Source organism: Callithrix jacchus, chromosome 7 (assembly GCF_049354715.1).
Source record: "Callithrix jacchus isolate 240 chromosome 7, calJac240_pri, whole genome shotgun sequence".
Lineage (NCBI taxonomy): Eukaryota > Metazoa > Chordata > Mammalia > Primates > Cebidae > Callithrix > Callithrix jacchus.
This window is the reverse complement of record NC_133508.1, coordinates 88,180,491-88,207,376: the sequence shown is the minus strand read 5'-3', so window position 1 is coordinate 88,207,376 and position 26,886 is coordinate 88,180,491. Positions and strand designations below refer to the sequence as shown.

At 51.1% G+C, this 26,886-nt stretch overlaps 1 protein-coding gene across 21 annotated transcripts in view; it reads left to right on the top strand.

Moving 5' to 3' along the window:
* The window catches only part of TTC39A (tetratricopeptide repeat domain 39A), a 59,643-nt gene that overhangs the window by 16,184 nt on the left and 16,573 nt on the right, over window positions 1-26,886 (top strand). For 2 of the 21 annotated variants that reach the window (XM_078331715.1, XM_035251421.3), the window contains exons 1-8: window positions 21-326; window positions 10,136-10,240; window positions 19,679-19,810; window positions 20,399-20,475; window positions 21,314-21,381; window positions 23,278-23,342; window positions 25,684-25,783; window positions 26,529-26,594. In XM_078331715.1, the coding sequence (XP_078187841.1) occupies window positions 115-326; window positions 10,136-10,240; window positions 19,679-19,810; window positions 20,399-20,475; window positions 21,314-21,381; window positions 23,278-23,342; window positions 25,684-25,783; window positions 26,529-26,594 (825 nt within the window). In that variant the 5' untranslated portion in view covers window positions 21-114. Of the gene's footprint in view, window positions 1-20; window positions 327-394; window positions 582-879; window positions 1,003-9,713; window positions 9,970-10,135; window positions 10,241-10,965; window positions 11,064-19,678; window positions 19,811-20,398; window positions 20,476-21,313; window positions 21,382-23,172; window positions 23,343-25,683; window positions 25,784-26,528; window positions 26,595-26,886 lie in introns of those variants that run through there. The other 19 variants (XM_035251424.3, XM_035251418.3, XM_078331719.1 and 16 more) reach the window with 14 other exon arrangements.

The following is a 26,886-nucleotide window of genomic DNA, read 5'->3' as shown; positions in this document are numbered from 1 at the left end:
TTACTTCTGTCCCTCCCTTTGTGAAGGGACAGCTCTAATGGCAGCCACATGCTCTGATGAGTCATGGTTAAGAGCAGCATCTGGGGCCAGGAGGTGGTGGCTGGTTAACTCCTCATGGGCCGGTGGCTCTCTCTGCCAGAAGATCAGGTCAGATGGAGCCACCAACTTCAGGGCTCCGGACACAGTGGACATTTGGGGAGTGTGGTGGGTGAACCCCACAGAGGCACTGGGAACGCAGGGGAGAGAGGGCCAAGGGGGGAAGGGGCTGGAGTGTTGGCTTTGGATTCAGGATGGCTGGATTCCAGTCCTAGCTTGCCACTTATTAGGTGAGTGATCATGTGTGAATCAAATGAACCCCATGACTCAGTTTCCCCATCTGTAAAATAGCAACTGTGGGGATCATTTGAGAAGGCATTGCGAACTGCCAGCTAGCGGTGAGTGCTAAACCGCGTTTTACCCGCCTTGTCTCCTGCAGTCACTCCGTGGGCTAGATGGTGGGATTAAAATCCAGGCCTGACTCTGGGGGCTGTCTTTGTCTGCACGAATGCCCTCATTAATGCGGGAGGATGGTGACGGCTCAGGTAGGGGCTGCTTCAGGGCGGGAGCTGTGGGGAGGGGAAGTGACGGGCAAGTGGGCCTCAGGTCCCGGAGAAGAACTTCTAGCGCCAAATAGGTGGGGACGTGTGAGGAGGGCGCCAGCTCCCGGCCGGGCGGTGTCTGCGCGGAGGGCGCTGGGCTCTTACCTGTCGGAGCGGGAGCGCGGGTCTCCGCGGGCGGCCATGGCCCCACTGTGCGGGTGTGGAGACCGAGGCCCGGCCCGGCCCCGCCGCCTTCCCCGCCCCCGGCGCGCCCCTCCCCGGCCGCCGCGTCCGCGACCGCACAGCGCCGGGCTCGGGGTTCCGGCGGCAGCACCTGGGCCGCGGCTAGCATCCGGCGGGGGCAGCGCCGCCTGCGCCCCTCGGCGATGACCTCGGCCGACGCCTCAGGAGCCCTGCCCGCGGGGTAAGTGTGCAGCGGGGAGGCCCGGAGTCGCAGGCGGCGCGGGCTGGGGCCGGGGCGGGTGGTGGGCGCCGCGCCAGGCCTCCCCCGCGCACCCGCCCGGGGCCGCACTGCGGCTTCCAGCCCCCACCCCGCCCAGCCCCGGGAGCCGCCGCCGCCAGGAGTGGGCGCTGGGGGCTGCAAGAGGGAGGAAGCGCGGGGACCCGGGGTCGGTCACTCCCCTTTTGGGTCCCAACTTTCTCACAGAGCTGTTGTCACAGACACGTTCAGAGCCGCCTTCCCAACCCGCCTCGTGGCGTTCACTCCTGTGGGGTGTCCCTGTTACTCTCCCCTGTGACGGATGAGGAAACTGAGGCAGAGCACTTAAGTGATTTGTCATCGGTCACCCAGGAGGTGAGAGTTGGGGGTGGGATTTGAACTCAGCTCTGTCTGTTGTCAGGTCCCCCCACCCCCATCATCTTCAGGGACATTAGGGGAACTTAAAGGGCTAAGGTATGGGCCAGCCAGGCCCATTGAGTGCAGCAGGAACCTGGGTAGTAAAAAGTGGGCGTTGTCACCTTCAACGTGGCTCTCCTGCCCAACCCTACCCACATACCACTGAGAAACCCCTATGGGATCCCTACTTACATCAACCCCTGTAGCAGTGACAACTGCTATTGCTGGGAGACTTTCCAAAACTCTCTGCTTTTCTTGTGCCCCAGTGGGCAGGGCAGGGGGCAGCTGCTGGGAGCCCTGACCGCTGGGAAGTTGCTGGGCAGAGATCCAGCCCAGGTGAGCTGGGAGGAAGGTTGCTTGGAGACTCACCACCAGTGACAATATTTGCTAAGGGCCCCGAGGCCTGACACATGAACAGGGAGGTGATGAGGCTGGTGCCAGCTGGCAGCTGGAAACCTCCACGAGGCTTGTGTGTGTGTGTGGCTCTATCAGGGCTTGGAAGCTGGGTTGCTGGGGGACACCTTGGCCTGGGAGAGGGTTGCCTGGTGAGTTTCAGCTTGATCATTTTTGTTGTATGACTTTGGCCAAGTCCTTTACCCTTCCTAGACTCCTGGTCCCTCCTTTGGAAAGCACAGGGAAGCGAGGCTAGCTGTTCCTTTCCTGCTCTGGGCCCGAGTCTGTAAAGCTGGAGGTTGGATAGGTTCCTTCCGCGCAGCCCTGACAGCACCACCACCCTGCTGGGTCCAGAAAAGTGGTTTCCAGGAGAGAAGTCGGGCATGGAGCAAGCCTAGACTCCCTGGCTGAAAACCACATTCATCCCACTTCCTTGTATGCTTACCTCTGTGCCTAAGTGCCCTCCACAACCCGGGCTCCTCTGGCGCTGCTGCAGGCCTCAGGACAGCAAGCTTGCTCTTATGATGGTGGGTCTTCCTTATGCTGAACCGTACCTGCCTCTCTGCATACCTGCGCACTCTTCTTTGAGGCCACCTGTCCCTCTGTCCCCACCCCTAGTTAGGGTCATCCTGGTGGGATCTGAGCAGAGGAGGGCCGCACGCAGCAGAACCATTCTCACCTTCACTATAGAGACACTCACTCGCTCAGCAAACACTCAGCAAGGCCTGCTCTGGGCCCAGATGGTCAGTGGTGAATGAATGAAACCCTTAAATCTCTACCTCTTTAAAAATCATGAAACATTTTAAGCCTTCAGAAAAATACAGCAAATAATAAAATGAACTCCCAAACTTTTGCTGCCCAACTTTGTCAGATATTAACATCATGTCCCATCCACTTTATATTCTTTTTAAGAAATAAACCATAGTAGAGATCTTTGAAGGTCCTGTGGAAACCTCTTCCCTTCTTGAGTCTCCAGAGTTAATTGCCATCCTGAATTTAGGTTTCATCATTTCCCTGTTTTATTATTTTGCTCAGTGTGTGTAAGTCTTAAAAATATGTAGTTTGGGTCAGGCATGGTGGCTCATGCCTATAATCCCAGCACTTTGGGAGGCTGAGGCAAGCGGAACACCTCAGGTTGGGAGTTTGAGACCAGGCTGACCAACATGGAGACACCCCGTCTCTACTAAAAATATAAAATTAGCCAGGTGTGGTGGCACATGCCTGTAATCCCAGCTACTTGGGAGGCTGAGGCAGGAGAGTCACTTGAACCCAGGAGGTAGAGGTTGCAGCCTGGGCAACAAGAGCGAAACTCTGTCTCAAAAAAAATAAAAAGGTAGTTTGTAGTTTGTCCTTTGAAGTTTTCTGTGAATGGAGTCCTATAGCATGTGTCATGCTGTAGCTTGCGTTTTCACACTCAACTTCAGGTTTCTGAGCTCTAGCCTTGATCCTGCAGCTCTTGTCCCACTTGCTCTGATGTGTGATATACTGCCCTATGTAGACACTTCCATTTGTTTATTTATCCTTCTTGATGGATGTCGAGGTGTTCCCAGTGTTTTGCTATTCAGACAGTGAATATTCTTGTACGATTGTTCTTTGCACATGTGTTTCACTAGGGTGTCCCCTAGTAGTGGAATTGCTGGGTTGTTGGATATGTGCACTTGATCTTTAAAATAAAATAAAATAAAATAAGAGACGGGATCTTGCTTTGTTGTTCAGGCTGGTCTCAAATTCCTGGGTTCAAGAGATCCTCCTGCCTTGGCCTCCCAAAGTGCTGGGATTACAAGTGTGAGCCACCACACCTGGCCCACTCAATCTTTTAAAGTTACTTAGTTTCATCATAAAGTCAGTGCTGCTTGATCAAGAAATGATGACAAGGCTGGGTGCAGTGGCTCACGCCTATAATCCTAGCACTTTGGGAGGCTGAGGCAGGTGGATGACTTGAGATCAGGAGTTTGAGACCAGCCTGGACAACATGGTGAAATGCCGTCTCTACTAAAAATACAAAAATCAGCTGGACATGACGGTGGGTGCCTATAATCCCAGCTACTCAGGAGGTCGAGGCAGGAGTATCTCTTGAACCCAGGAGGCAGAGGTTGTAGTGAGTCCAGATAGTGCCGTTGTACTCCAGCCTGGGCAACAGAGCAAACCTTTCTCTCTTTCTCAAAAAAAAATGAAAATACATAATTTTAGAAAAAATAATAATTACTCACATTTTCTGAGTATTCTTGTGCTTTCCATAGTCAGTCGTTCTTCACAAAAACCGTGGGAGGGAAGTACTGTCATTCCCATTTCCTTGATGAGGAAATGGAGGTGCGGAACATTCCCAAGGTTATCCAGCAAGGAATAGCTGCAGCTTGAGTCTAGAGTTGTCTGCTTTCAGAACTCACGAAGGCCACACTGCATTAGGTCATGCTATGTCACTCCATCACACATTTATGTGCCCTAATGGGTACTCTTTGGAAGGAGAGTCACAATCATTTTTGCAATTTAGGAAGGTCACTTTGGAAGCAACAGATCCCCATGGACAGGTTATTTCACTCCTTGAGCCAAAGTTCCTCTCAGTGGTGGAGAAGGGATTAAAATCCAGCTCTGACTGCAGCTGGCCTCCTGAGCAACTGCTCCGCCACCTCACCCACCCCACACCGTCTCGCTGACTAGTATGGAGGTAGAAGGATTTTCTGTTCTCAGTGGGAACTGAGTGTCTCCCAGCTCTACCTGGATCTCCCTATGAGACACAGAAGTAGCAGTCTAGGCCAACTATAGTACAGAAGTGGGAGGGAATGGGAGAGTGGGGGTGGCTCTGGGCCACCTGGCACTCCCTCCCGCCCTCTAGCTCCCTTCTCATTCGGGCCTCAGTGTGGGTGGGATCTGAAGAGGAGAGCCCCCACCCTTGTGCCAGAGCTCCTGGCATTGGTCACCAGCTCTGTTCCGTCCAGCCCAGCGCCACTTCTCCCCCTCTGTTTCCTCGGTTCCCCAACGCCACTTCACCCACCATCACTGAGGAATAGATGTCACCTGGGCCAGGCAAGGTGTCCTGAGAAAAGAAAGGTCTTGAAGATGCAGGGGGAGCCTGTGGAGAAGTGGGGTCCTCCGTCTCAGCCAGGCAAGGAGAAAGGTTTGGCACTGTTGCTTCCACAGAATGCATTTTTGTCTTCTCCCAGCCTCCTGAGAGGAGCCTGACTGTGTTCCTGTCTTCACTGCCTTCCCTGCCTTATCTGTCAAAGGCAGATAAGGTTTCCTGCTGGCAGGACTGAGTGAAATCATGCAATCATCAATTTAGATAACTTGAAGAGCTAATCTCTTTGTGGTGATGGGTGGTTGTTAATGCTATTATTAAGTCAAATGGGGCTGATGTCTCCAGGCTTCCTGAGCTCTCCAGCCACTGTAGCCTCACCCCTCCATTTAGCTGGCCTTCCAGAGCCTCTGTCTTCCAAGCCCTTCCAGAATGCTTGTACCTCTTAACCATGGCGCCATGCCTCCAGCCCTGTGCATGCTGTTTCCCCTTCTTAGACTTCTTTCTCCATCTTGTTCTCAGTTCAGTGGCATCTTCCTTGATGCCATCCTCCTTCCACTCAGCCTCCTCAGTGCCCCAGGCTGAGTTAGAGGTGTCTTCTGGGCCCCTTCTGCCCCCGGTGACTCCCATTATCACAGCCCTGATCACTGTGGCTGTCACTGCCCTGTCTGCCTGTCTCCTGTAGGCTGTGAGCTCCTAAAGGGGCAGGCCTAGGTCAGTGTCCACTTTCTGTGTCCCCAGAGCCCAGTCCCAGGCATAGCCTAGAGCACGAGATTCATGGATGCTTGTGGGAGGGAAGAAGAGAGGAAATTAGCCCAGGGCTCAGCTCACCCCTGGATACTGCACACAGCCTCATCCCAGTTAAGCAGAAGAGGTGTCGGGGCTGCTGAGGGAGGGATGTGTACCTCTGCACTGTCTGTCCATCTGGCCCTGCATCTTTCTCTCCAGGTAGACCAAGCAGACAGAATGTCTTCCCCAGTGGGGGATGGAGGTGGTGAGGGGTGCGCGTGTGTGCAGAAATGGGGGGCAGACTCTTGGGTCTGGAATTGTTTAGAGGTTGGCATAAACCACAGCAATGGACGTGACTCTCTGGGCTAAGCTGATGGGCACTGACTCAGGCAGAAACTTGGGTTAGAACCCATGCTTGGATGTGTGACCTTAGCCAAGTTACCAGTCCTCTGTGCCTCAGTTTCCCCATCTGCAATAGGTGTGTGGGAGGGTAATAATCCCATTTCACAGGGCATTTTGAGAGCAGTTAGAGAGAATGACAGTTGAACACCCAAGCAGTACGTACTCACTGCTGCTTCATTGATTCATCCAACAGAGATGAATGGCTTGAATACCAGTCACTAGGCTATGCCCTGGGCACAAAGAGATAGACACTGTCCCAGCCTCTGAAGAGAGGGACAGGGGAAGCATCAGGTGGGGCCTTTTAGGCCATGGAAAAGAACTTGACCTTTACCCTAAGAGCAGTGGGAAGCCAGGGAAGGATTTCAAATTTAGAAATGACATGGTTAGATTTGGGTTTTAAAGACGTATCTTTGGAGATGATGGAAGAGACAGGTTAGGGGAAATAATGCTTCCAACATTCTTCCTTAAAGAAACTACCTAGAGGTAGATGAGTTACCACGAACATCTCTTAAAGGACATTCCTGGCCAGGCACAGTGGCTCATGCCTGTGATCCCAGCACTTTGGGAGGCCAAGGTGGATGGATTACCTGAGATCAGGAGTTAGAGACCAACCTGGCAGCATGGTGAAACCCTACTAAAAATATTAAAAAATGAGTCAGGTGTGGTGGCGCATGACTGTAATCCCAGCTACTCAGGAGGCTGAAGCATGAGAATCGCTTGAACCCAGGAGGAAGAGGTTGCTGTGAGCCAAGATTGCACCACTGCTCTTCAGCCTGGGCAACAGAGCAACACCCCATCTCAAAATAAATAAATAAATAAATAATAAAGTGCATTCTTGCGCTCCCACAGAAGTAACAGAAACCCCCTAGAGCCAAGAGTGAAGAAAGAACTGCAGTTAGGCTGGCAAATAAGATGAAGCCGCAGCAGCCTCAGAGTATTTACACATTTCAGAAATCTGAAACCAGGAGTTTCAACAGCCACTCCGTGGATGGGAAATAAGGTCTTGGGCCCACACAGTTACAGTTTGAGGAGTTGGAACTTAGCATCCCCTGACTCAACACATAAATCTGGGACCCACCAAGGGCTACACTCAGTGAATAGGAGGATTGGCTAGAAAAAAGGCCCACCCCACCAGCAAGGGGAGACAGCATTTCTAGTGGGGAGAAAAAAAGACTCTCTAAAAAATTATAAATACCGGTCTGCCATTGAATAAACTTTGGGTTTGATGGCATACTACTACCTTTGTGGTCCTGGAAACCACAAACTTAAAAAGTAACTTAAATGGTCTCAGAGTGGTAGTTCCCTGGGGAACCTGGCCAAAGTAAATGAAAAATCCTTCCTGGAGCAATGTGTCCTGTCCCACAGTCCCTCTGGATCTGCCAAACATGAATTTGTAATATAATTACAAAACACACGAGGAAATAAGCCACTGTGAGCAGCAGGCACCAGAAATAAGAAAGAGCAGAATTAGTTTCCCTGAGAGTCTGAAATGCTAGAATTATGAGATATAGAATAGAAAGAATTATGATTAAAATGTATAAAGGGGCTGGGCATGGTAGCTCACGCCTGTAATCCCAGCACTTTGGGAGGCTGAGGCGGGTGGATCACATGAGGTCAGGAGTTCAAGACCAGCCTGGCCAACATGGGGAAACCCTGTCTCAAAAAAAAAAACAATGTATAAAGGAATTGAAAATTGACTTGAGGCAGGAAACATGATACTACCCCAAGTAACTAAGATTTGAAAAAGAACCAAGTGGAATTTTGTAAAATGAAAAATATAATCATTGAAATGAAAAATTCAGTAGACAGGATAAGCAGCAGGTAGAGGCACCTAATGAAATTACTCAGGATCTGACAGAGAGTCCAAGAGATGGTATAGAAGTTAGTTAAGAGACATGAAATGTAGAATAAAAAGGTCTAACAGAGGAGAGGGAAGAAAGTGGAAAGAGTGGAATGGAGAGTTTTCGAACAGACCTGGGTAAAGATGGTGCTGGCCTGGACCAGAAAGCATTGGACAGAGAAGGTGTGGATTGAGAGACGTTAGGAAGTAGGCCGGGCACTGTGGCTTATACCTGTCATCTCAGCACGTTGGGAAGATGAGGTGGGAGAATCTCTTGAGCCCAGGAGTTCAAGACCAGCCTGGGCAACTTAAGAGACCCCATGTCTGTAAACATTTTTAAATGAAGGAAAAAAAGTCAGGAAGTAGTCTGGGTGCGGTGGCTCATGCCTGTAATCCCAGCACTTTGGGAGGATGAGGTGGTCGGATCACGAGGTCAAGAGATCGAGACCATCCTGGCCACCATGGTGAAACCCTGTCTATACTAAAAATACAAAAATTAGCCAGACGTCGTGGCACATGCCTGTGGGCCAAGCTACTCAGGAGACTGAGGTAGAAGAATCGCTTGAACCTAGGAGGCAGAGGTTGCAGTGAGCCAAGATTGTGCCACTGCACTCCAGCCTGGCGACAGAGCAAGACTCTGTCTCAAAAAAAAAAAAAAAAAGTCAGAAAGTAGAATTGATGGGGTTTAGTGATGGAGGGGATGACAGAGGCCAGGGAAGTTATGTGGCAAAGATGACCATCAGATTTTTGGCTTGGGGAACTGGGTAGAGGAGTGTTGCTTATTAAAATTGTGGACAGGCATGGTCTCACACCTGTAATCCCAACAGTTTGGGAAGCTGAAGCAGGAGGATTGCCTGAGCCCAGGAGTTCGCTGAGACCAACCTGGGCAACATGGTGAGATCCCATATCTACCAAAAAACAAAGAAAAAGAAAAGAAAGGCCCAGATTGAGAACAGATTTGGGAGAATGAACAAGAGTTCAATTTTGAAAAAGACACAGCCAGGCATGGTGGCTCACGCCTGTAATCCTAGCATTTTGGGAGGCTGAGGTGGGCAAATCATGAGGTCAGGAGTTGTAGACCAGCCTGGCCAACATGGTGAAACCCCATCTCTACTAAAAATATAAAAATTAGCTGGGTGTGGTGGCACACGCCTATAATCCCACCTACTCAGGAGAATTGTTTGAACCCAGGAGGCAGAGGTTGCAGTGAGACAAGATCGTGCCACTGCACTATAACCTGGGCGACAGAGCAAGACTCAGTCTTAAAAAAAAAAAGAAAAAGACATATTTCAAATTGTCTGGGAAGAGCTGCTGATGCATCTCAGAAGAGGAGACTTTACAGCTGGGCCTTAAGATATATGTAGGAGTTTACCTGGTGGAGAGGGAATTTCTTTGAACTAACTTTTGGAAAATAGGATTTCCCTTCAGGAGGATCATCGAGCTTCTTTCTGGAACATTCTTTCACTCAAAGGAGGCCCCTTGAGAAGAGGCATTATCAAAATATCAAATAGACAGGGCTTCTGGGATCTCTTAGTTTCATTTCTCATTTCTATATGGGAAAGTTGAGGCCCAGAAAAGTCAGGGGTTTGCTCTCCTAGCCTTAGACTCTTCATTCATTCATTCACCTAACAGACATTTATTAAAAGCCTGCTTTGTCCCAGATACTTGCTTTCTGGAAGCTTATAGTTTAATGGAGGGAGGCAGACAATAAACACAAAAATAAGTAAAATATGTCACGTCAGAGGGTGGTAAAAGCTATAGAGAAGTGTGACGACTGGAAAGGGCTCAGGGTTCTGGAGAAGCCATTGGCAAAGTGAATTTAAAAGGCCCTGGGCCTCTCCTATGGGGCTGCTGACCCTGCAGTCCATTGTGACAACGTCTGGAATTCTAGAGTGCAGGCCTAGGGGAGGGAGGAGGCCTGGAGAAGAAGGAGGGAGAAAGGGACTGTGGGATTTAGTGGGTGGGCTGCACCCCCCTGGGGGGCAGCAGAGCCCAATGGGTCAGAAGGGCCACAAAGACTCCCTTTACCCTTGTGGAGGGTAAGATCATTTATTCCTGAGGCCTCCTTGCACCCTGCGCTTGGCCCCTCCCCAAACTCCATCAGATCTCAGATGACATTCCCTTCTGCTCCCCCTCCTATCCTTGGGAACACCGAGAGGTGGGTCCAAATTGTCCCTTTGTCTCAGTACAGAGTGGCAGCCTGGAGGAGCTTGTGACAGGCACCCAAGGCTGGCCAGAGAGGCTGAGTAAGCCCCTGTGACCTTCTGTCCCAGATAGGAGAGGCTGGAGGGCCCTTGCGTCATGTCCTGCATTTCTTTCCCCAGGACTCCCGAGAGCAGCCTCCACGAGGCTCTGGACCAGTGCATGACCGCCCTGGACCTCTTCCTCACCAACCAGTTCTCAGAAGCACTCAGCTACCTCAAGCCCAGGTGAGGCTCAAGCCCCAGATGGGGCCGGGAGTGTGCGTGACATTCAGGGAGAACCAGAGGTCTTGTGTGAGAGAAACCCTTCTCAGTGGTCATGATGATCCAGGGCATTCTGGATCATCATGACCACTGAGAAGTCCCATAAAAATAGCTTAGGCTCCCCATCCCACAGCCTACGTGCAGCCAGGCCCTCTCCAAGGTCACTGTGACTTGCTTTTCCTTAGGCTCTTGAGGGTTCTTCACACTTCATTACTTTTCTGTTGGAATCCACTTGGAGTTTCTTCCTTGCCAGCTCTCACACGACCCCTTTGTTTATTTTCCCCCAAAGCGCTAGAGACTTTAGGTTGCCTGCTTTCCTGAGAGTTTTAGGGCAATAAAGAAGGCTGCTCACTTGGCTATTTCCTTGAGTGCTCACTGCCATGTTTCTGTCAATACAAATCAATAATGTGCATATATTCCGTTTTCTTTACTTAACCACTTTTTCTCAGTTTTAAAAATTGAGATATAATGCACATACCATAAAACTCACCCTTCCTTATCACTTTAAAACATCTGTTGGGCCGGGCATGGTGGCTCACACTTGTAATACTAGCACTTTGGGAGGCCTAGACAGGCAGATCACTTGAGGTCAGGAGTTCAAGACCAGCCTGACCAACAAGGCGAAACCCCAACTATACCACAAATATAAAAAATTAGCCAAGTTTGGTGGTGTGTGCCTGTAATTCCAGCTACTCAGGAGGCTGAGGAAGGGGAATTGTTTGAACCTGGGAGGCAGAGGTTGAAATGAGCCAAGATCGTGCCACTGTACTCCAGCCTGGACAACAAAGTAAGACTCTGTTTCAAAAAAACAAACAAACAAACAACAACAATAACAACAACAACAAAACCCATCTATTGATAGATGAGAATTTAGTTTTCTTACACCCCTGCCATATCTCCCTTCCCTCATCCTCCTCATGTCATTATATCACACTATTGGGGTAAATCAATAATCGGTGTTTAGCTGGTCATGGTAGCTTATGACTATAACCCCTGCACTTTGGGAGGCTGAGGCAGGTAGATTGCTTGAGCCCAGGAGTTTGAGACTAGCCTGGACAACATAGTGAAACCCATATCTACAAAAAAAAAAACCCACAAAAAATTAGCTGGGTGTCCCAGTATGCATCTATATTATCAGCTACTTGGGAGGATGAAGTGGGAGGATCACCTGAGCCCCGGAGGTTGAAGCTGCAGTGAGCTATGATCTTGTGCACCACCGCACTCCAGCCTGGGCAACAGAACAAGACCTTGCCTCAAAAAAAAAAAAAAAAAAAAAAAGGAAAAGGAAAAAAATAAAATAAATAATCAATGTTTACATAACCATACTTTTGTGATTAATGCTCATTGCAAAGGAAATCAATTTGAGACTGTTTCCTTCTAGAGTTAATAATTGTCTTGCTTTTCCCATTGGCCTAATTTGCTAAACATGTATCCTTAAGTTTTTATAACCACTCCATGAGATTATCTTATTGTGAGTTTTTCCCCAAATGCTGAAACCTATCAAGTAAGTGCTCAGTTCCCTCCTGCCCATTTTTCTGGAAACCTGTCCTCAGGAGGACAGACGTGTCTTCTGGCCCCTCCCTGCTGTGTCTTGGAGCTCCTTTGCTTATCTCCCATTTCTTTGATTCCAGGTCTTATCTCTTATGTCCCCCCTTGTTTGCCAGGGAATGTCCTATAGAAATTTCCTGGGCCAGGTGCGGTGGCTCACGCCTGTAATCCCAGCACTTTGAGAGGCCGAGGTGGGTGGATCACGAGGTCAAGACATCGAGACCATCCTGGTCAACATGGTGAAACCCAGTCTCTACTAAAAATACAAAAAATTAGCTGGGCATGGTGGCACATGCCTGTAATCCCAGTTACTCAGGAGGCTGAGGCAGGAGAATTGCTTGAACCCAGGAGGCAAAGGTTGCGGTGAGCCGAGATTGTGCCATTGCACTTCAGCCTGGGTAACAAGAGTGAAACTCTGTCTCAATTAAAAAAAAAAAAAAAAAGAAAAGAAATTTCCTAAGAAAGGCTGGGCACACTGGCTGATGCCTGTAATCCTAGCACTTTGGGAGACCGAGGCAGGTGGATGATTTGAGGTCAGGAGTTTGAGACCAGCTTGGCCAACATGGTGAAACTTTGTCTCTACTAAAAATACAAAAATTAGCTGGGCATGGTGGCAAGTGCTTTTAATCCCAGCTACTTGGGAAGCTGAGGCAGGAGGATTGCTTGAACCTGGGAGGCGGAGGTTCCAGTGAGCAGAGACCACTCCATTGCATTCCAGCCTGGGTGATAGAGTAAGACTGTCTGAAAAAAAAAAAAAAATTAAAAGAAAGACTTGCATAAATATAACTTTTTTCCCGAAGAACTTTGACTACCTGGCTTCAGTGTTCTGGCATTTACTGTAGCTGTGAGAACCCTAATTCTGCTCACTTCATATGTGATCTTTTCTCCTTCTCCAGAAAGGTTTAAGATTGGCTCTTGTAAACCTGGAATTTTACCGTGATGTGTGGCAATGAAGTCTTTTTTATTCTGGATTGCTATGTGGGCTCTCAGTTCTGGGAAATGCTCTTGTATGATGGTTCCATCTTGTTTCCCTTTCCTGGGCTTTCTTTAACTCACTTTTCCACCTCCTGGGTCAGTCCTCTTGTGAGCCTCTTCCTTCCCACGCTCCTTTTTCCCATTGCTTTTTTTTCCCCCTCTAATTTTTGGAAGATTTCCTCACCCTTCTCATTAATTCCTTCTGCTGACTTCTTTATCTCTGTAATCATATGATTAATTTCCTGGTATTCTTTATTCTCTGAATGTTCTTTTTCCCTGTAACATCTTCTTCTTGGTTTATGGTGCACTAACTTCTTTATATCTGTATTTGGAATATGAGGTCCTTAGGACAGAACCTGGCATGTATTAAGTATCTAATAAAGTATTTCTTATTATTATTGTCACAGAATATTCTCTCTTTTTTTTTTTTTTTTTTTTTTTTTTTTGAGACAGAGTCTTGCTCTGTTTCCAGGCGCCAGGCTGGAGTGCAGTGGCATGATCTCGGTTCACTGCAACCTCTGCCTCCTGGGTTCAAGCAATTCTCCTGCTTCAGCCTCCCAAGTAGCTGAGACTACAGGCATGCGCCACCACCCCCAGCTAATTTTTGTATTTTTTAGTAGAGTGGGGTTTTACCATGTTTGCCAGGATGGTCTTGATCTCCTGACCTCATGATCTGCCTGTCTGGGCCTCCCAAAGTTGGGATTATAGGCATGAGCCACTGCACTTGGCCATTATTTCTCTTTAAAATGTTTCATTCTTTTTCTGCATAATTTGGCCTTCTTAGTGTTCCTGCAGTCTGTTTAATGTGGGAAATCCTCTTCTCATGGGGTGCTTTCTTAAAAAACCTAACAATCCCCGGCTGTCTGTCTGGTCCTATTTAAGACTGAGCTCACAGGAAGGCCAGCTGGAAGGTCTGTGCCAAGCTGCCTTGTAGTTGGTAGGATTGGCTTTGGATGATCTGGCAGAGAACTGGCCCCCAGGTGTCAGCACCAGGATGGCTTGGCTTCTCCAGAGAGGAATCCTCTGTTCCTCAGCCTGGACAGAGAGCCCTGCAGCCTGAATTGTGAGACTGGGGGCTGGGGGGCTGGGGTCTAATCATTTCTGCCCCCTACTCTCCCTAGTCCCCCTCTTTTCAGCTCCAGCTTGTCCTCTGCACCTAAGCCCCAAGGAAAAGTGAATGCTGAGGCTGGGGGACTGGTTTCCACAAATCCCCAGGCCTGACATATTCAGTTTCTCTAGACCTGATGGACCCATCTTTCCCCCATCTAGAGTCAATGGCCCAGCTTCTGGGGTGGGGTGGGGGTTTCAGGGCATGATGATCACAACAAGTCCCTTGAGTGGCAGTCTCCACACCTCACTCCTACCCTCTGAGGGGACCTGGCTTGAGGGGGTCAGGCTGGGTGGGTCAGGGTCTGCAGCAAGAGCATGGCCATGGCCTGAGGAAGGCCCAGCTGCAGCCTGCTCTGTCTTGGAATGTCCAGGGTCCCCTCCCAGTTTTCTTGGAAGGCTCCTCAGCTCCTGCTTCTCCCCTGGTCATTTCCTGTCCCTCACTCAAGCCTGGACCCCAGACCATGGTCACCCTCTTGCACTGGAAACCAGCCGCCCAGGCCATAGCTGCTCAGCCTATCCTGCACCCCAAGCACAGACACCAGCATTTCTCCTCACCCACTGAAGCCCAGCTAAGACCAAACCATGCCTTGATCTACTCCAAACTGTCCTGCAGACTTGGGGCCAACAAAAGGGAGTCAAAACACAGGAGAAAATATTAAAACCAGAGGCTGTGGCTGCACCTGGGTCCTCGAGCTGTCCCTGCCACAGGGTGAAAGGGCTTTTCCCTCTGTGGCCCCTTCACCTCAGTAGGGCATTCTAACAGGAGTCATATAGCTCTCAGGACCTCCGAAGGAAACCCTCATCCTAAAAGAGACACCCAGGAATCCAGTCTTCCCATGGAGCCACCTGTTACCTCACATGGGAAGCAGTGTAGTTTCTTAGCACTTGCCTTATTCCAGAAAAGGATCCTTCCTTCCTTCCTTCCTTCCTTCCTTCCTTCCTTCCTTCCTTCCTTCCTTCCTTCCTTCCTTCCTTCTTTTTGTTTTTTTGTTTCTTTGTTTATTTTTGAGACAGAGTCTCACTCTGTTGCTCAGGCTGGAGTGCAGTGGCATGATCATGGCTCACTGCAACCTCTGCCTCCCACGTTCAAGCAATTCTCCTGCGTCAGCCACCCAAGTAGCTGGGATTACAGGTGTGTGTCACCAAGCCCAGCTAATTTTTTATATTTTTGGTAGAGAGAGGTTTTCACCATGTTGAGTAGGCTGGTCTCAAACTCCTGACCTCAGTTGATCCACCTGCCTCGGCCTCCCAAAGTGCTGAGATTACAGGCCTGAGCCACTGCGCCGGCCCTTTCTTTCATTTTGAATTTAACAGCATTTCTCCAAATTGTAGTATCAGTAGTACAATCCCCCTACACCACCTGTGACAACCCAAAATGTCTCCAGAAATTGCCACATGTCCTCATGTTGAGGGTGGGGATACTCTGCCACTCCCATTGAGAACCATGGGTCTAGAGAAAATAATTCTTGCTAGAAAACAGCCTCCCTTCCTCACCGATGGCCACCAAAGCTTCAGAAGATGTTGGGTCCAGTGTCATTCACTGTTCTTCACTGAACACACATTGTCTCATTTAATTGTCCTGGTCCCATGCAGTGGGGCATGGTGCTCCTCTTCAGCTCCAAATGGGCATCTGGCTTTCCAAGGTCCCTTCCCAGCCTCCCCTCTGTTTTCCATAAGTCACATTTGAGTAGCATTGTCTCTGTTTCTAGTGTATTTCACTTCGCACTGAGTCTGACTTGACGCACTGTCTCTGGGACATGGAGGCTACTGCTTTTGGTTTTCTTGAATTATATGATCATGGTTAATAAACGGCAGAGTGGGATTCACATCCAGGTCATTCAGCTGCACAGACCACACACCAACTGCTGTGTGCATGGTTCGGCCTCCCCCTTGGGTGGCGGCATTTACCTTGGGTGGGGCCTCACATCTGCCTCCCCCTACCACAAGGAGTGAAGGAGGTGGAAAGGGTGTACTGGGGGCGGGGCGGGGGCGGGGCTTCAATGAGTTCAGGGTATATCCTTGAGTGTTCTGGAGTTTCTCTGAGGGAAAAGGCAAGGTCACCTGCCAAGAGCAAGGGGCCAGGTGATGCTGCAGTGATAACAAGGAGAGGGGAAAAGGTGTTTCTGGGCAGGATGCTGGGCCTGGCAGAGGCTGGGGCCCCAGCCCAGCATGTATCTGCCTGTGTAGGGGGCGGCTTTCTCTGGCATTACTCAGTGGCAGTGTGGAGAAAGTAGACAGTTGCATGGCTCCTGAGCTGGGCTCCTAGATGGGTTCAGCAGAAGGTTGGCAGGCTTGGCACTGAGTATGCTGACAAGAGAGAGACTGGTATGAGGATACGAGGCTAAGTGGTCAGGAAGAGGAGACAGGCTGGAGGAGGGAGGATGGGGCAGCAGGAGTGATGAGCCAGTATGGACAGGTAGGGAGGCTGTGGCTGGGAGGGTTGTGGCATCTTTTAAGACTCCAGAAGCAGAGCCATTCTGTGATGAAAACAAGGTCACGCTGTGACTCAAAGGATGGGGTGGTTGGGCAGCTGTCACTGGTTCATTCAGCAACAGCCTGTGAGAATCCTCCTGGCCCAGCAGTGTGCTGGGTGCTGGGGCTCCCGACTGAGCAAGACGTGGGCTGTTCTCAGGGTTCAGCAGGGAGGTGGTGAAACAAGCAGTAAGGGGTGCCAAGAGCTACACAGGGACCCCACTTCATGTGGGAAAGGGGCTGGTCAGGAGACTGCATCGTTCCTGGGGCTCATTGCTACATAAAATTGGGGGTCATTTGTTCAAATATTATCAAGAATTTAAAGACAGTGACATCAGAGAATTAAACCAAGCATGGGCCTTTTTTAGGCACAGGCCCTGTGCAACGGCATGGATCACATACCTGTGAAGCGGCCCTGGAAGGCTTCCTGGAAAAAGTGACAGTTACACTGAGATGGACTGGATGAGGAGGAGTCAGCCAGATGGAGGGGGTATTTCCAGATGAGGAAACAGCCTGTGCAAGGGCTGGGCAGTGAATGAGGGTCTGGGAGGAGCTGAGGCAGGTGCCAGAAGGAAGAGGGCAGGGTGATGGATAGCGGACTGGGGGAGGGGAGTCCACAAAAGCAGCTTGGGCTGGAGAGGAAGGCAATGAAGTGGGGTCTGAAAGGACCAGAAAGGGGAGTAGAGGGAGCTTCAGTGAGCATGAAGGGGCAGAGATCTGGAGAGGCCAAGGGACTGCCTCTGCCTTCTAGTGCCCTCCCCATCTTGACAGCTAGTCTGGGCCCAAGAAGGTGGGACCCCAGTAGACATGTCCCAGAGTAAGGGGACAGCTCAGGAGTGAGGGGAGTATTGTTCCTAGCATCCTGGATGACATGTATGCAAATAAGAACCTGTGGGGTACAAGCTAAACTTGGGGTACCTGAAGTTTGAGAGTTGTCACCTCTGTACCCCATTTCCCAGTTCAGACTAGAGTTGGGGGCTTCCAGGTGATAGACTGGGGAGAGGCTAGTATTGTTACCCATAGGTGCCTGTTGGGGAACTCAGACTAGAAATTCCACTTTGTCTGCCAGCTGACCGGGTGGGGCTGTCCCTCTTCTGGGCCCAGCACCAGACAAGGTTCCACAGGCGGGGCTGGGCAGGTGGTGCTGAGTCCCAGGCCTCAGACCTGCAGTGGGAGAGGAAGGGAGAGGCAAGGGCTTGAGAGATGGAGAGGCCCAGGGGCTGGGGGTGTCATCTGGGGGATGGGTCTGTGTGCTGCCAGGGAAGCCCCTCCTCAAGAAGGTTTTTATGCAGAGAAGTGATGCAGGACACCGAGGGACTCACATTTACCCAGCACTGGTGCAGCGGCCCCTGACCTGGGTATTCTATTTAAGCCACGAAAAAAACCACGGGGGAGAAGAGTTACAGTTTTCCCTCTGCAGGGAGAAACTTGAGGATCAGTGAGGTTATAAGACAGGAGACGTGCCAGGTCACACAGCTGGTAGCTGGCTAAGCCAACTCCAACCTGTGTCTGAGGGGCTCTGAAGCCTGGTTCTGGCCCCCACTCTTAGCAGCCCACTCTTTTCCACAAGCCACTGCCTGCAGATGAAGCAGCCCTGGCAAAGGCCTGGGAGCATCCAGAGAGTGCCCCGGCTGCCAGGAGCAGCCTTTGTTTCCTTCCTTTGACCCTCAGGGATCACAGGAGCATCACCCAGAAGCAGCTTTATTTACGAGTGTTTTATGAACAGAAAAAGCAGGAAAAGGGGTAAAGTCACATGATTTTACAACCAAACAGCCTGTAAACCTTAGTCATCTCTCTCTCCTGTGAAGTTCCCAGCATACACCTGGCACTGAGGAGCTTCGTAAATAATTCACAAGGAGATCTGGGGAAGGGAGTAAAGGCTCTCTGTCAGTCCCACAGCCCACAGGGATCCGGGCAGGCTGGCATTATCATTCCCATTTTGCAGAAGCAGAAATCTAGGCCCAGACACATTAAGTGACTCCCCTCACGTACAGAGAGGACTTGGCGTTGTTCCCATTCCTCCTTGACTGTTGCCCTCTCCATGTGATAGACTAAATGCTACCCCCTGCCCACAACACACCTTTCAGCTGGGGAGCCTGGAGTGGTGGAGGAGCTGGGAGGATGGAGGCTCCTGAATCCACCTTGGCTCAGCCCTGACATTGGTGCTGAGGACAGAGGTGAGTCACACACAAGCTCTGTCCTTGAGAGGCTCACAGTCAGGGGAGAGCTGAGCCTGTGCTGATGTCAGTTCAGCGTGGCCCATGCCTCAGTTACAGATGGAGTTCCTGAGGAGGGGGCCTGGATTCCCAGTGGCCTGGGAGGCATTTGAGGGCTTTGACAGATATGTCAGGAGATATAGAGGAAGGGCATTTATTTCTTTAAAAAAAAGAAAATTATTATTCTTAGAGATAGGGTCTCACTATGTTACTCAGGCTGGTCTCAAACTCCTGGGCTCAGTCCTCCCTCCTTGACCTCCTAGAGTTCTGGGATTACAGGTGTGTGCCACCACACTCGGCCAAGGAAGGGCATTTCAATCTGAGGGAACAGCCTGGGCAAAGGCCCGGAGGAGGGAAATATGGGATTTTCTCATGGAAGGTCTGTGTGGTTCAGGGTGGCTGGGGGTGCAATCTTGAATGTGACCAGATGGGGGTGGGTGGGGAGCAGAAGCATCAAGAGGGCTGGAGAGGTAGGCAGGGCTGTCGTCTTGTGGAGCGTCAGCCCTGGCAGGATCTCCTAGGATGTGGAAGCCATGGGAAGGTAATCATGGTGTAACCATCGGGCACCATGATCAGATGAGGGGAGGGAGTAGGAGGAGGCAACAGGTGGCCAGTCAGGAAGTCTAGGGAGTGGGCTCGAGGGCAGCCCAGGGCTGGGGTTTGGGCGAAACAGATCTCACAGACAGGACTTGGGCTCAGCCTGCAGGAGGCGGGGGCAGAAGGCAAGGGGGTGGCACTGGGTGCAGGGAAAGGCCATCTTGGGCCAACACGCACTAAACCCTTTCTCAATGCACATGGCAACCATTCTACTACCACCCCTACCAAGCCGATGAGGAACTGAGGCTCAAACCTGGTAGGTCACTTAGGGCCACTCAGCAGGAAGAAGGCAAGCTGGAAACAGAATCCCAGGTCTTTTGAGTAGCAGTGAGAGGATCAGACCTGGCCAAGGCCCTCCCCATGCCTGGACCTCGGGTCCCCCCGCCTCACTGCTGAATGGGGGAGGGTAGAGTTGAACTGCCCAGGCCCAGCTGCCTCTGGGGCTCTGCAAGGTGGTGCTCTCAATGTCCCTTCTCTTTGGCAGAACCAAGGAGAGCATGTACCACTCACTGACGTATGCCACCATCCTGGAGATGCAGGCCATGATGACCTTTGACCCTCAGGACATCCTGCTCGCCGGCAACATGATGAAGGAGGCACAGTTGCTGTGTCAGAGGTTGGGGACACTGGGGGCAGGGACGAGAGGTTGGGAGGCCCACCCTTCTGTCACCCTGGCCCATTCGCACTGCTGCTTTTGGCTATGAGGTTGTGTCCCCAGGTACTAAGAGCCATCCCTGTCAGCCCTGCCTCAGAAGCTATCTTGTCCAAGCCAGTCACTGGGCAGCTTTTAGGGACCAGGGTGACAGGATAGAGGAGGAGGCAGCAAGACCTGGGTGGGCAGGAGGGTAGGCCAGGCTGGGCACCAAGAGACATTAAGGAGAGGAACCCAAAGGTGGGACAGGTTGGGAGCTGCCAGGAGCAGCATCACCTGGGCTGGGGCGGTTGGCCAGGACTGCTGTATAGACTCAGCCCCAGGACTGATCAGATGGTAACTGTCCTCATTTTACCAGTGAAGACACAGCCTTAGAGAATTTAAGTGATTTTTTTTGCCAGAATATCAAACCTTTGCTGCCTGACCCCAAAGCCTGTGTTCTTTCTGTTAGCTCTGCCTCTCTAGGAATTTTCTAGAGTATAGTAGAGAGGGGCAGAGGCAAGTGTGGCCTCTCTCTCATCCTCACCTGGGGCCCCTCTTTTTCTTCCGCAGGCACCGGAGGAAGTCTTCAGTAACAGACTCCTTCAGCAGCCTGGTGCACCGCCCCACGCTGGGCCAGTTCACTGAAGGTGCGGCGTCCAGGCTCTCAGCCATGCTAGGCCCAGGTGGCCAGCTCCAGGCCCAGGAAGGGGCAGTCATCCTCCCTGTCATCACCTAGGGGGTCAGGCCCTGGTGTCCATGCCAGGACACACATGGGTCAGACCTGGGGCCTTTTGAGGCGTGGCTCTCTGGTGAGGGTGCGGGGGGCAGGTGAGACCCACTTATGTGATGGTACTACTGGCTGAGAACCTGCAGGTCAAGAAAAGGGAAAGCTGTCACAAGGCCAGGGCTCTGCTCCTCAGGCCAACAGGTGTTTAGAATTGTTTGTGCAGTTAAGTTTACTGATTTAATTATCCTAGTGATCGCATAGGCCCCAGAGGGGAATGTGGTTTTAGCAGCTGAGTCACTGGGACAAGATGCTGTCCATAGGAGAGGAGTTGGTGTGGGCTGTCATGGTCCATTCAGGTCTTTGTGCCATGACCACATGCGGCTGTCCTGGAGGCAGCAGTGGCTGACCACAAGCAATTAGGGGCTCTGCAGCATAGGGGAAAGTGGCCTTACCCTCCTCAAGAGCCCTGGAAGGTTCCAGTACCCCAGAATACATCTGATGTTGCTGGGTACACAACACCTGCAGTGGTGATTGGGGAGCAAGAGAGCAAGACTAGGGCGACCTTCCGGGGGAGGGGTGTGAGCTAGCTTCTGGGGACAGTGACGAGTGCTCTGAAGCACTGCGTGACAAGGTAGGGGATAGGAGAGGTGCTAACATAGGTTCCCTTTGCTTTTGGGAAAGTAGGGGTATGACGATTTGTCCCAGGCCTCCTGCCTAGAGTCCCAGGAGGCCACGGGGCTTTGGTTTTCTCCCCACAGAGGAAATCCATGCTGAGGTCTGCTATGCAGAGTGCCTGCTGCAGCGAGCAGCCCTGACCTTCCTGCAGGTAGGGACCTCCGCTTGTACAAGGAGGCTGGGATTTCAGAAGATCAGTTTCCATGTCCAACCACAACCCATCCCCTAGAGCAACCGTGACCCCTCCCCTAGCAGTCATGACCCATCCTTCACACGCCTGCCCCTGGGCACATGCACTCCCACCATTACCAGGATGCTGTTTGCACTGTGTGACTGCTGCATTTCCTGTTAAGGGTCACATGGGGGTGATAGGCATTGTTTCAAAGTCTGCTTTCCATTTGATCATTCAGCAAGCACTGTAGCACCTATGATGTATCAGACTTTTTGCACACAGTACAGGTAGGTAGTTTTTCCATACCTTACACACATTATAGTTTGTTTTTACTAACATTTACATTTGTTATTTAATCTTCACCACAGAGGCCTGTGAACGGGAGACTTAGAAGAGAGGGGTCACTTTCCCAAGGCCACATGATTAGCAAATGATAAGCAGGGAACCTAGGTCTGACGAAGTTGGTGCCCAAGTCTCCTCATCACACAGTGAGAATTATGAGAATGATCACTTCCTGGTTTTGCCTGAAAGCCTGGGTTATAATGAGAACATATCATCATCATTATATACGTGTATTTAGCAGGAGAGGGACATACACATTTCAGTGTTGGGGTGCTGGTTAAATGCATTTTAGTGTTGGGGTGCTATGAAATTAACCTCAGGAGATTAGGATTGAATTAATGCTGATCCTTGCCTTAGGATTCACTGTAATGACTGCACCATGAATGACATTTTGATTTGTTTGCTTATTATATTTTTACAAATAAGGAAACTCCCCCAACACTGCACCCGCCTGGAGGACAGAACACGCAATAACTCTCCTCACCCTGGGGGTTCCTTCTCACCTGTCCATGCACCCAACAGGGGAATCACTACTTAGAGTATTATGTTTATTGGTCCCTACCCTATTATTTTTTTTTTTTTTGAGGCAAAGTCTCACTCTGTCACCCAGGCTGGAGTGCTATAGCAGGATGTCTGTACAGTGGCACGATCTCAGCTCACTGTAACCTCCACCTCCTGGGTTCAAGTGATTCTCCTGCCTCAGCCTCCCAAGTAGCTGGGATTACAGGCGCATGCCACCATGCCAGGCTAATTTTTATATTTTTAGTAGAGATAGCATTTCACCATGTTGGCCAGGCTGGTCTCAATCTCCTAACCTCAAGTGCGCCCACCTCGGCCCTACCCTATTTTTTAAAAATAGCTTTCTCCACTTCGTCCTCCTGTCTGAACAGCATATTGTGATGTTTCCATTGTGTTGAGCTTCCTAAGCGGTGCGGGGCTTGCTGTCTTCATCCAGCCTTATATGACTGTGTGTTATTTCCTTGTGTGACCAAACCGCAGTCTGTTTATCTGTCCTCCTGCTGGTGGGCATTTGGGCTGTTTTTGGTTCTTGGCTATCATGAACAATGGTGCTATGAACATTCCCGAAGGTGACTGAGTTTCACAATCCTTGACCATTGGTTTTCGTTGGGTGTACACAGTGAATGGCAGGCTGTAGGCAATGGAGCTTTAAATTTATAAATGTGGTAAATACCTGCTTGTTGTAAAAACAACAAACAATCTAAAAACAAGCATCCCCCTCCTTTCTCACAGTCCCTCCACCTAGAGGGAGACACTGTTAACCACTGGGCGCTGCCCCTCCAGGCCTCTCTCTGAGCACATAGTAGGTACACATGGAAGGCTGGTCCAGCCCTGAGCATTTTAGAGGTTTTTGTTAGGCCAAGGAGCAGGGAGGCCTGGTTTGGCTGACCTCTGACCTCATCCCCCCAGGTTTCCTCACAGGGAGGAGTAGTCAGGCCCAGAGCCTTGCAGGATCCCTCTCACGCCTACAGGTGCCCACTTGGGCCAGGCTGTCAGCATCTTTTCCTCCTGCAGGACGAGAACATGGTGAGCTTCATCAAGGGCGGCATCAAAGTTCGAAACAGCTACCAGACCTACAAGTGAGTGGGGCTGGCCATCCATGTGTGGGGCGGCCCCAGGCCACGGCATCTGTACACTGCCCACCTTGAGTGGCTTTGTGGGAAGAGAAGAGTACTAACCGAGGCTGGAACCTAGACTGCTGACGCCAGCAGGTTTCTGTGCCCTCAGCACCTCGGTCTCCTGGAGTAATATTCCCCTGGCTTTCTGGCTGTGTCTCTTTCCTTTGGTCCCTTGAGTGCCTGCTCTGTGCCGGACCCTCTGCTGGGGAAAATAGGACACAGATTCTGCATAGGGTGGTCTGGTGAGGGCAGGGAGACAGCTACAAGAACAGCTGTTTTGGGAACAGCAGCAGAACTCCTACACATCTGTTAAGACCCAGTCCAAATGCCACTTTCCCCGTGAAGCCTTCTTTGACCCCTCTAGTACACAGGAAAAGTATACGTATACACACACATACACAAATGCATGCATGTATGTAGGTGCTCTCTGCATGCCAAAATAATTTCCATGCTCTTTCTGGATCCCTGACATTCAAACTGGGCCAGGCACAGGCCGAGTTTATGAATTAAGATTTAGTACAGAGCATTTGTATCCAATATGGCTTCATAATCCCTTATATATGGTTCCTACAGCAAAAAAAATCTCACCAAGTCTTACCTTAAAACAGGTCTCCCCTCACCAAGTTTTACCTTAAAACTTAATTCTATTAAAAGTTTATTTGAGGCCAGGCATGGTGGCTCAAACCTGTAATCTCAGCACTTTGGGAGGCTGAAGCTGGCGGATCACTTGAGGTCAGGAGTTCGAGACCAGCCTGGCCAGCACAGTGAAACCCTGTCTCTACAAAAATGCAAAAATTAGCTGGGCATGGTGGTGCATGCCTGTAATCCCAGCTACTCAGGAGGCTAAGGCAGGAGAATTGCTTGAACCCAGGAGGCAGAGGTTGCATTGAGTCCAGATTGCTTTCCAGCCTGGGTGACAGAGTAAGAATCTGTCTCAAAAAAAAGGAAAGTTGATTTGAGACTATTTATCATCTTTATCTTCCCCATTGAATGTGGCTGCTTCCCTGCAGGGATATCGTGAGCTTGTTACAAGATATTCCTAGGGTATAACGTACAATATAGCATGTGGACATCATGTTACCTTGGGGGACCCTATGCTAGAATTTTTCAAGAAAAAACAGACAAGGGCTCTGGCCCCTTCAGTCTCCCTACCAGCTGCCAGAATAATGCTGCCAAAACACACACCTTGTCAGGTCACCCCTTGCCAACTCCCAAGGCTCCTCTTGCTCTTAGAAAGAAGTCCTGGGTCATTGCCGAGTCCTTCCTGGGAGCTCACTCCTGCCCTTCTTGCCACATCTCCCACCTCACTCTGCTTTAGACCCCTGGGCCTTCCCCTAGTTCTTCAAATGTGCCAAAGTAGTTCCTACCTCAGGGCCTATGGACATGCTATTCCCTCTGTCAGAAACACTTTCTGCACTGGGCTTTCTGCACCACATTTCAGTTCAAATGTCACCTCCTCAGGGAAGGCTTCCCTATTCCCACACGAGGTCAGGCCCAAGGATTCTCCTTGGACGCTCTTATAACCCTCATAGTGACTCCATGGGGGGGTCTGTCACTTAAAATGGGAATGCTGTGGGGGTGATGGCTTGGTGGCTTTGGTCCCTGCTGTTTTCCAGTGCCTGGCACCGGAGAAGCCCCAAGCTTGCTAATTGAAAGCCCCCAAAATGCTATCAGCCCAGGAAGGAGGCAGACACATCATTAAAGCCTCTGTCCTGCCCCAAGTGGCTTTGCTGGGCTCTGTGCAGTTGGTAACCAGGAGAAAGAGACTTGTTTCAACCAGGAGATTCCAGGAAGACTTCCTAAAGGAGGAGGTGTTTGGGTTAGCCCAGTGGTTTTCAGATAGGAGTGACTTCCTCCCATGAGACATTTGGTAGTGTCTGGAGACATTCTGATTGTCCAGCTGGGGAGAGGATGCTACTGGCATCTGGTGGTCAGAGGCCAGGGATGCTGCTAAACATCCTATGATGCACAGGACAGCTCCCCTGCGGCCCCTCCCAGCAGAGAATCATCCAGCCCAACATGTCAGCAGTGTGGAGGCTGAGAAAGCCTGTTCTAGACAGGACCTGGAGTATGAACAAATGCCTAGAAGTTGGCCATGCAGAGTACGCCAGGGCCAATGTGGCTGAAATCAGGGGTGAGGAGTGTTAGCATGGTGGGGGAGATGGGGTTCAAAATTCCTCACACTATCAGCTTTCAGAATCACCAGAACTGTATGAATCCAACACTAGGGAGTTTACCTCAGGCCCAGCCCCTACCCCGACCCCCAGCAGTGGCTGAAACGGCACTTGGCATCTCTCTGCAGGGAGCTGGACAGCCTTGTCCAGTCCTCACAATACTGCAAGGGCGAGAACCACCGGCACTTTGAAGGAGGAGTGAAGCTGGGTGTGGGGGCCTTCAACCTGGTGAGTGGGAGTGCCCCTCCCCCATTTCCACAGTGCCTGGCTTAAGCTGTCTCCCCTTCTGTCCCTGACTCAGGTGTGGTCAATGCCTACTGTCCCTGCACCTGGCTGTGTGCCAGGCACCAGGATCCAGAGGTGATCAGACGTGTGGCCAGGCTTCAGGGGCTCACAGCCAGGGTGGGGGTGGGGTGGGCACTGGAGCCAGCTCCAGAGAGTCCATCGGTCCATTTCTTCCCAAGTCAGGCCAGTAGCTTGAAATCCACCCTAGTGGAGCCTTCGCAGCACCTGACCTTGGCACACACAATAAATCAGGGCTTTCTCTGCCCTGGAGAGCTGCTGGTTAACATTTACCAATGGCAGGGAAGGAGACAGTCCTGAAATGAGCTGATGACTTAGAGGGGCCAGAGAACCAAGGCTTCCTCCTGGAAGTCGGGGAAGGTTTCCCACGGGAGAGGGCAAGCATCTGTGCTGGCCTCTGAGGGATCTCTAGGAGTTTCCCAGCTGGGGAGGGGCTTCCAGCCAGAGGGAGCAGGAAGACTGGGAAAACTGCGCCAGATCAAGGGAGGAGGAGCTTCCCAGGGAAGATTTAGCCTCAGGGCCCTAGGTGGCCAGGGGCCTTTCCAAAGGTGGGGGGGTGGCCCTCTCTCCTCCAGGTAAAGCCTGTTGAAGAGCAAGCCGTGGGACTGTGGGGGTGGCCCCTGCCTCCTCTGGGGTACTTTCACATGCTTGACTGCCTCCCTTCTTGCAGACACTGTCCATGCTTCCTACTAGGATCCTGAGGCTGCTGGAGTTTGTGGGGTTTTCAGGAAACAAGGTAACCACCTGCCTTCTAGCACCCGTGACCTGCTCAGCCCCAGAAGTGGGGCTGGGCTGGACAAGGGTGGGGCTGATAGGCTGCAGGGCCTAGGTGCCCATCCTGGCTCATCCCCTCTCATTGTGTGTCCCTGGACAAAGCCCAGAACTCCCTGGGCCTCAGTCTTCTCTTTGGGCGAATGGGGCTGGTGATCCCTACCTCACCCTCCCAGGGTGCAGAGGCTCCGGGTGGGGATGGGTGTGAATGGCAGGTCCATGCAGTGACCCAGGATCACACATTCTCTGAGCCTGAC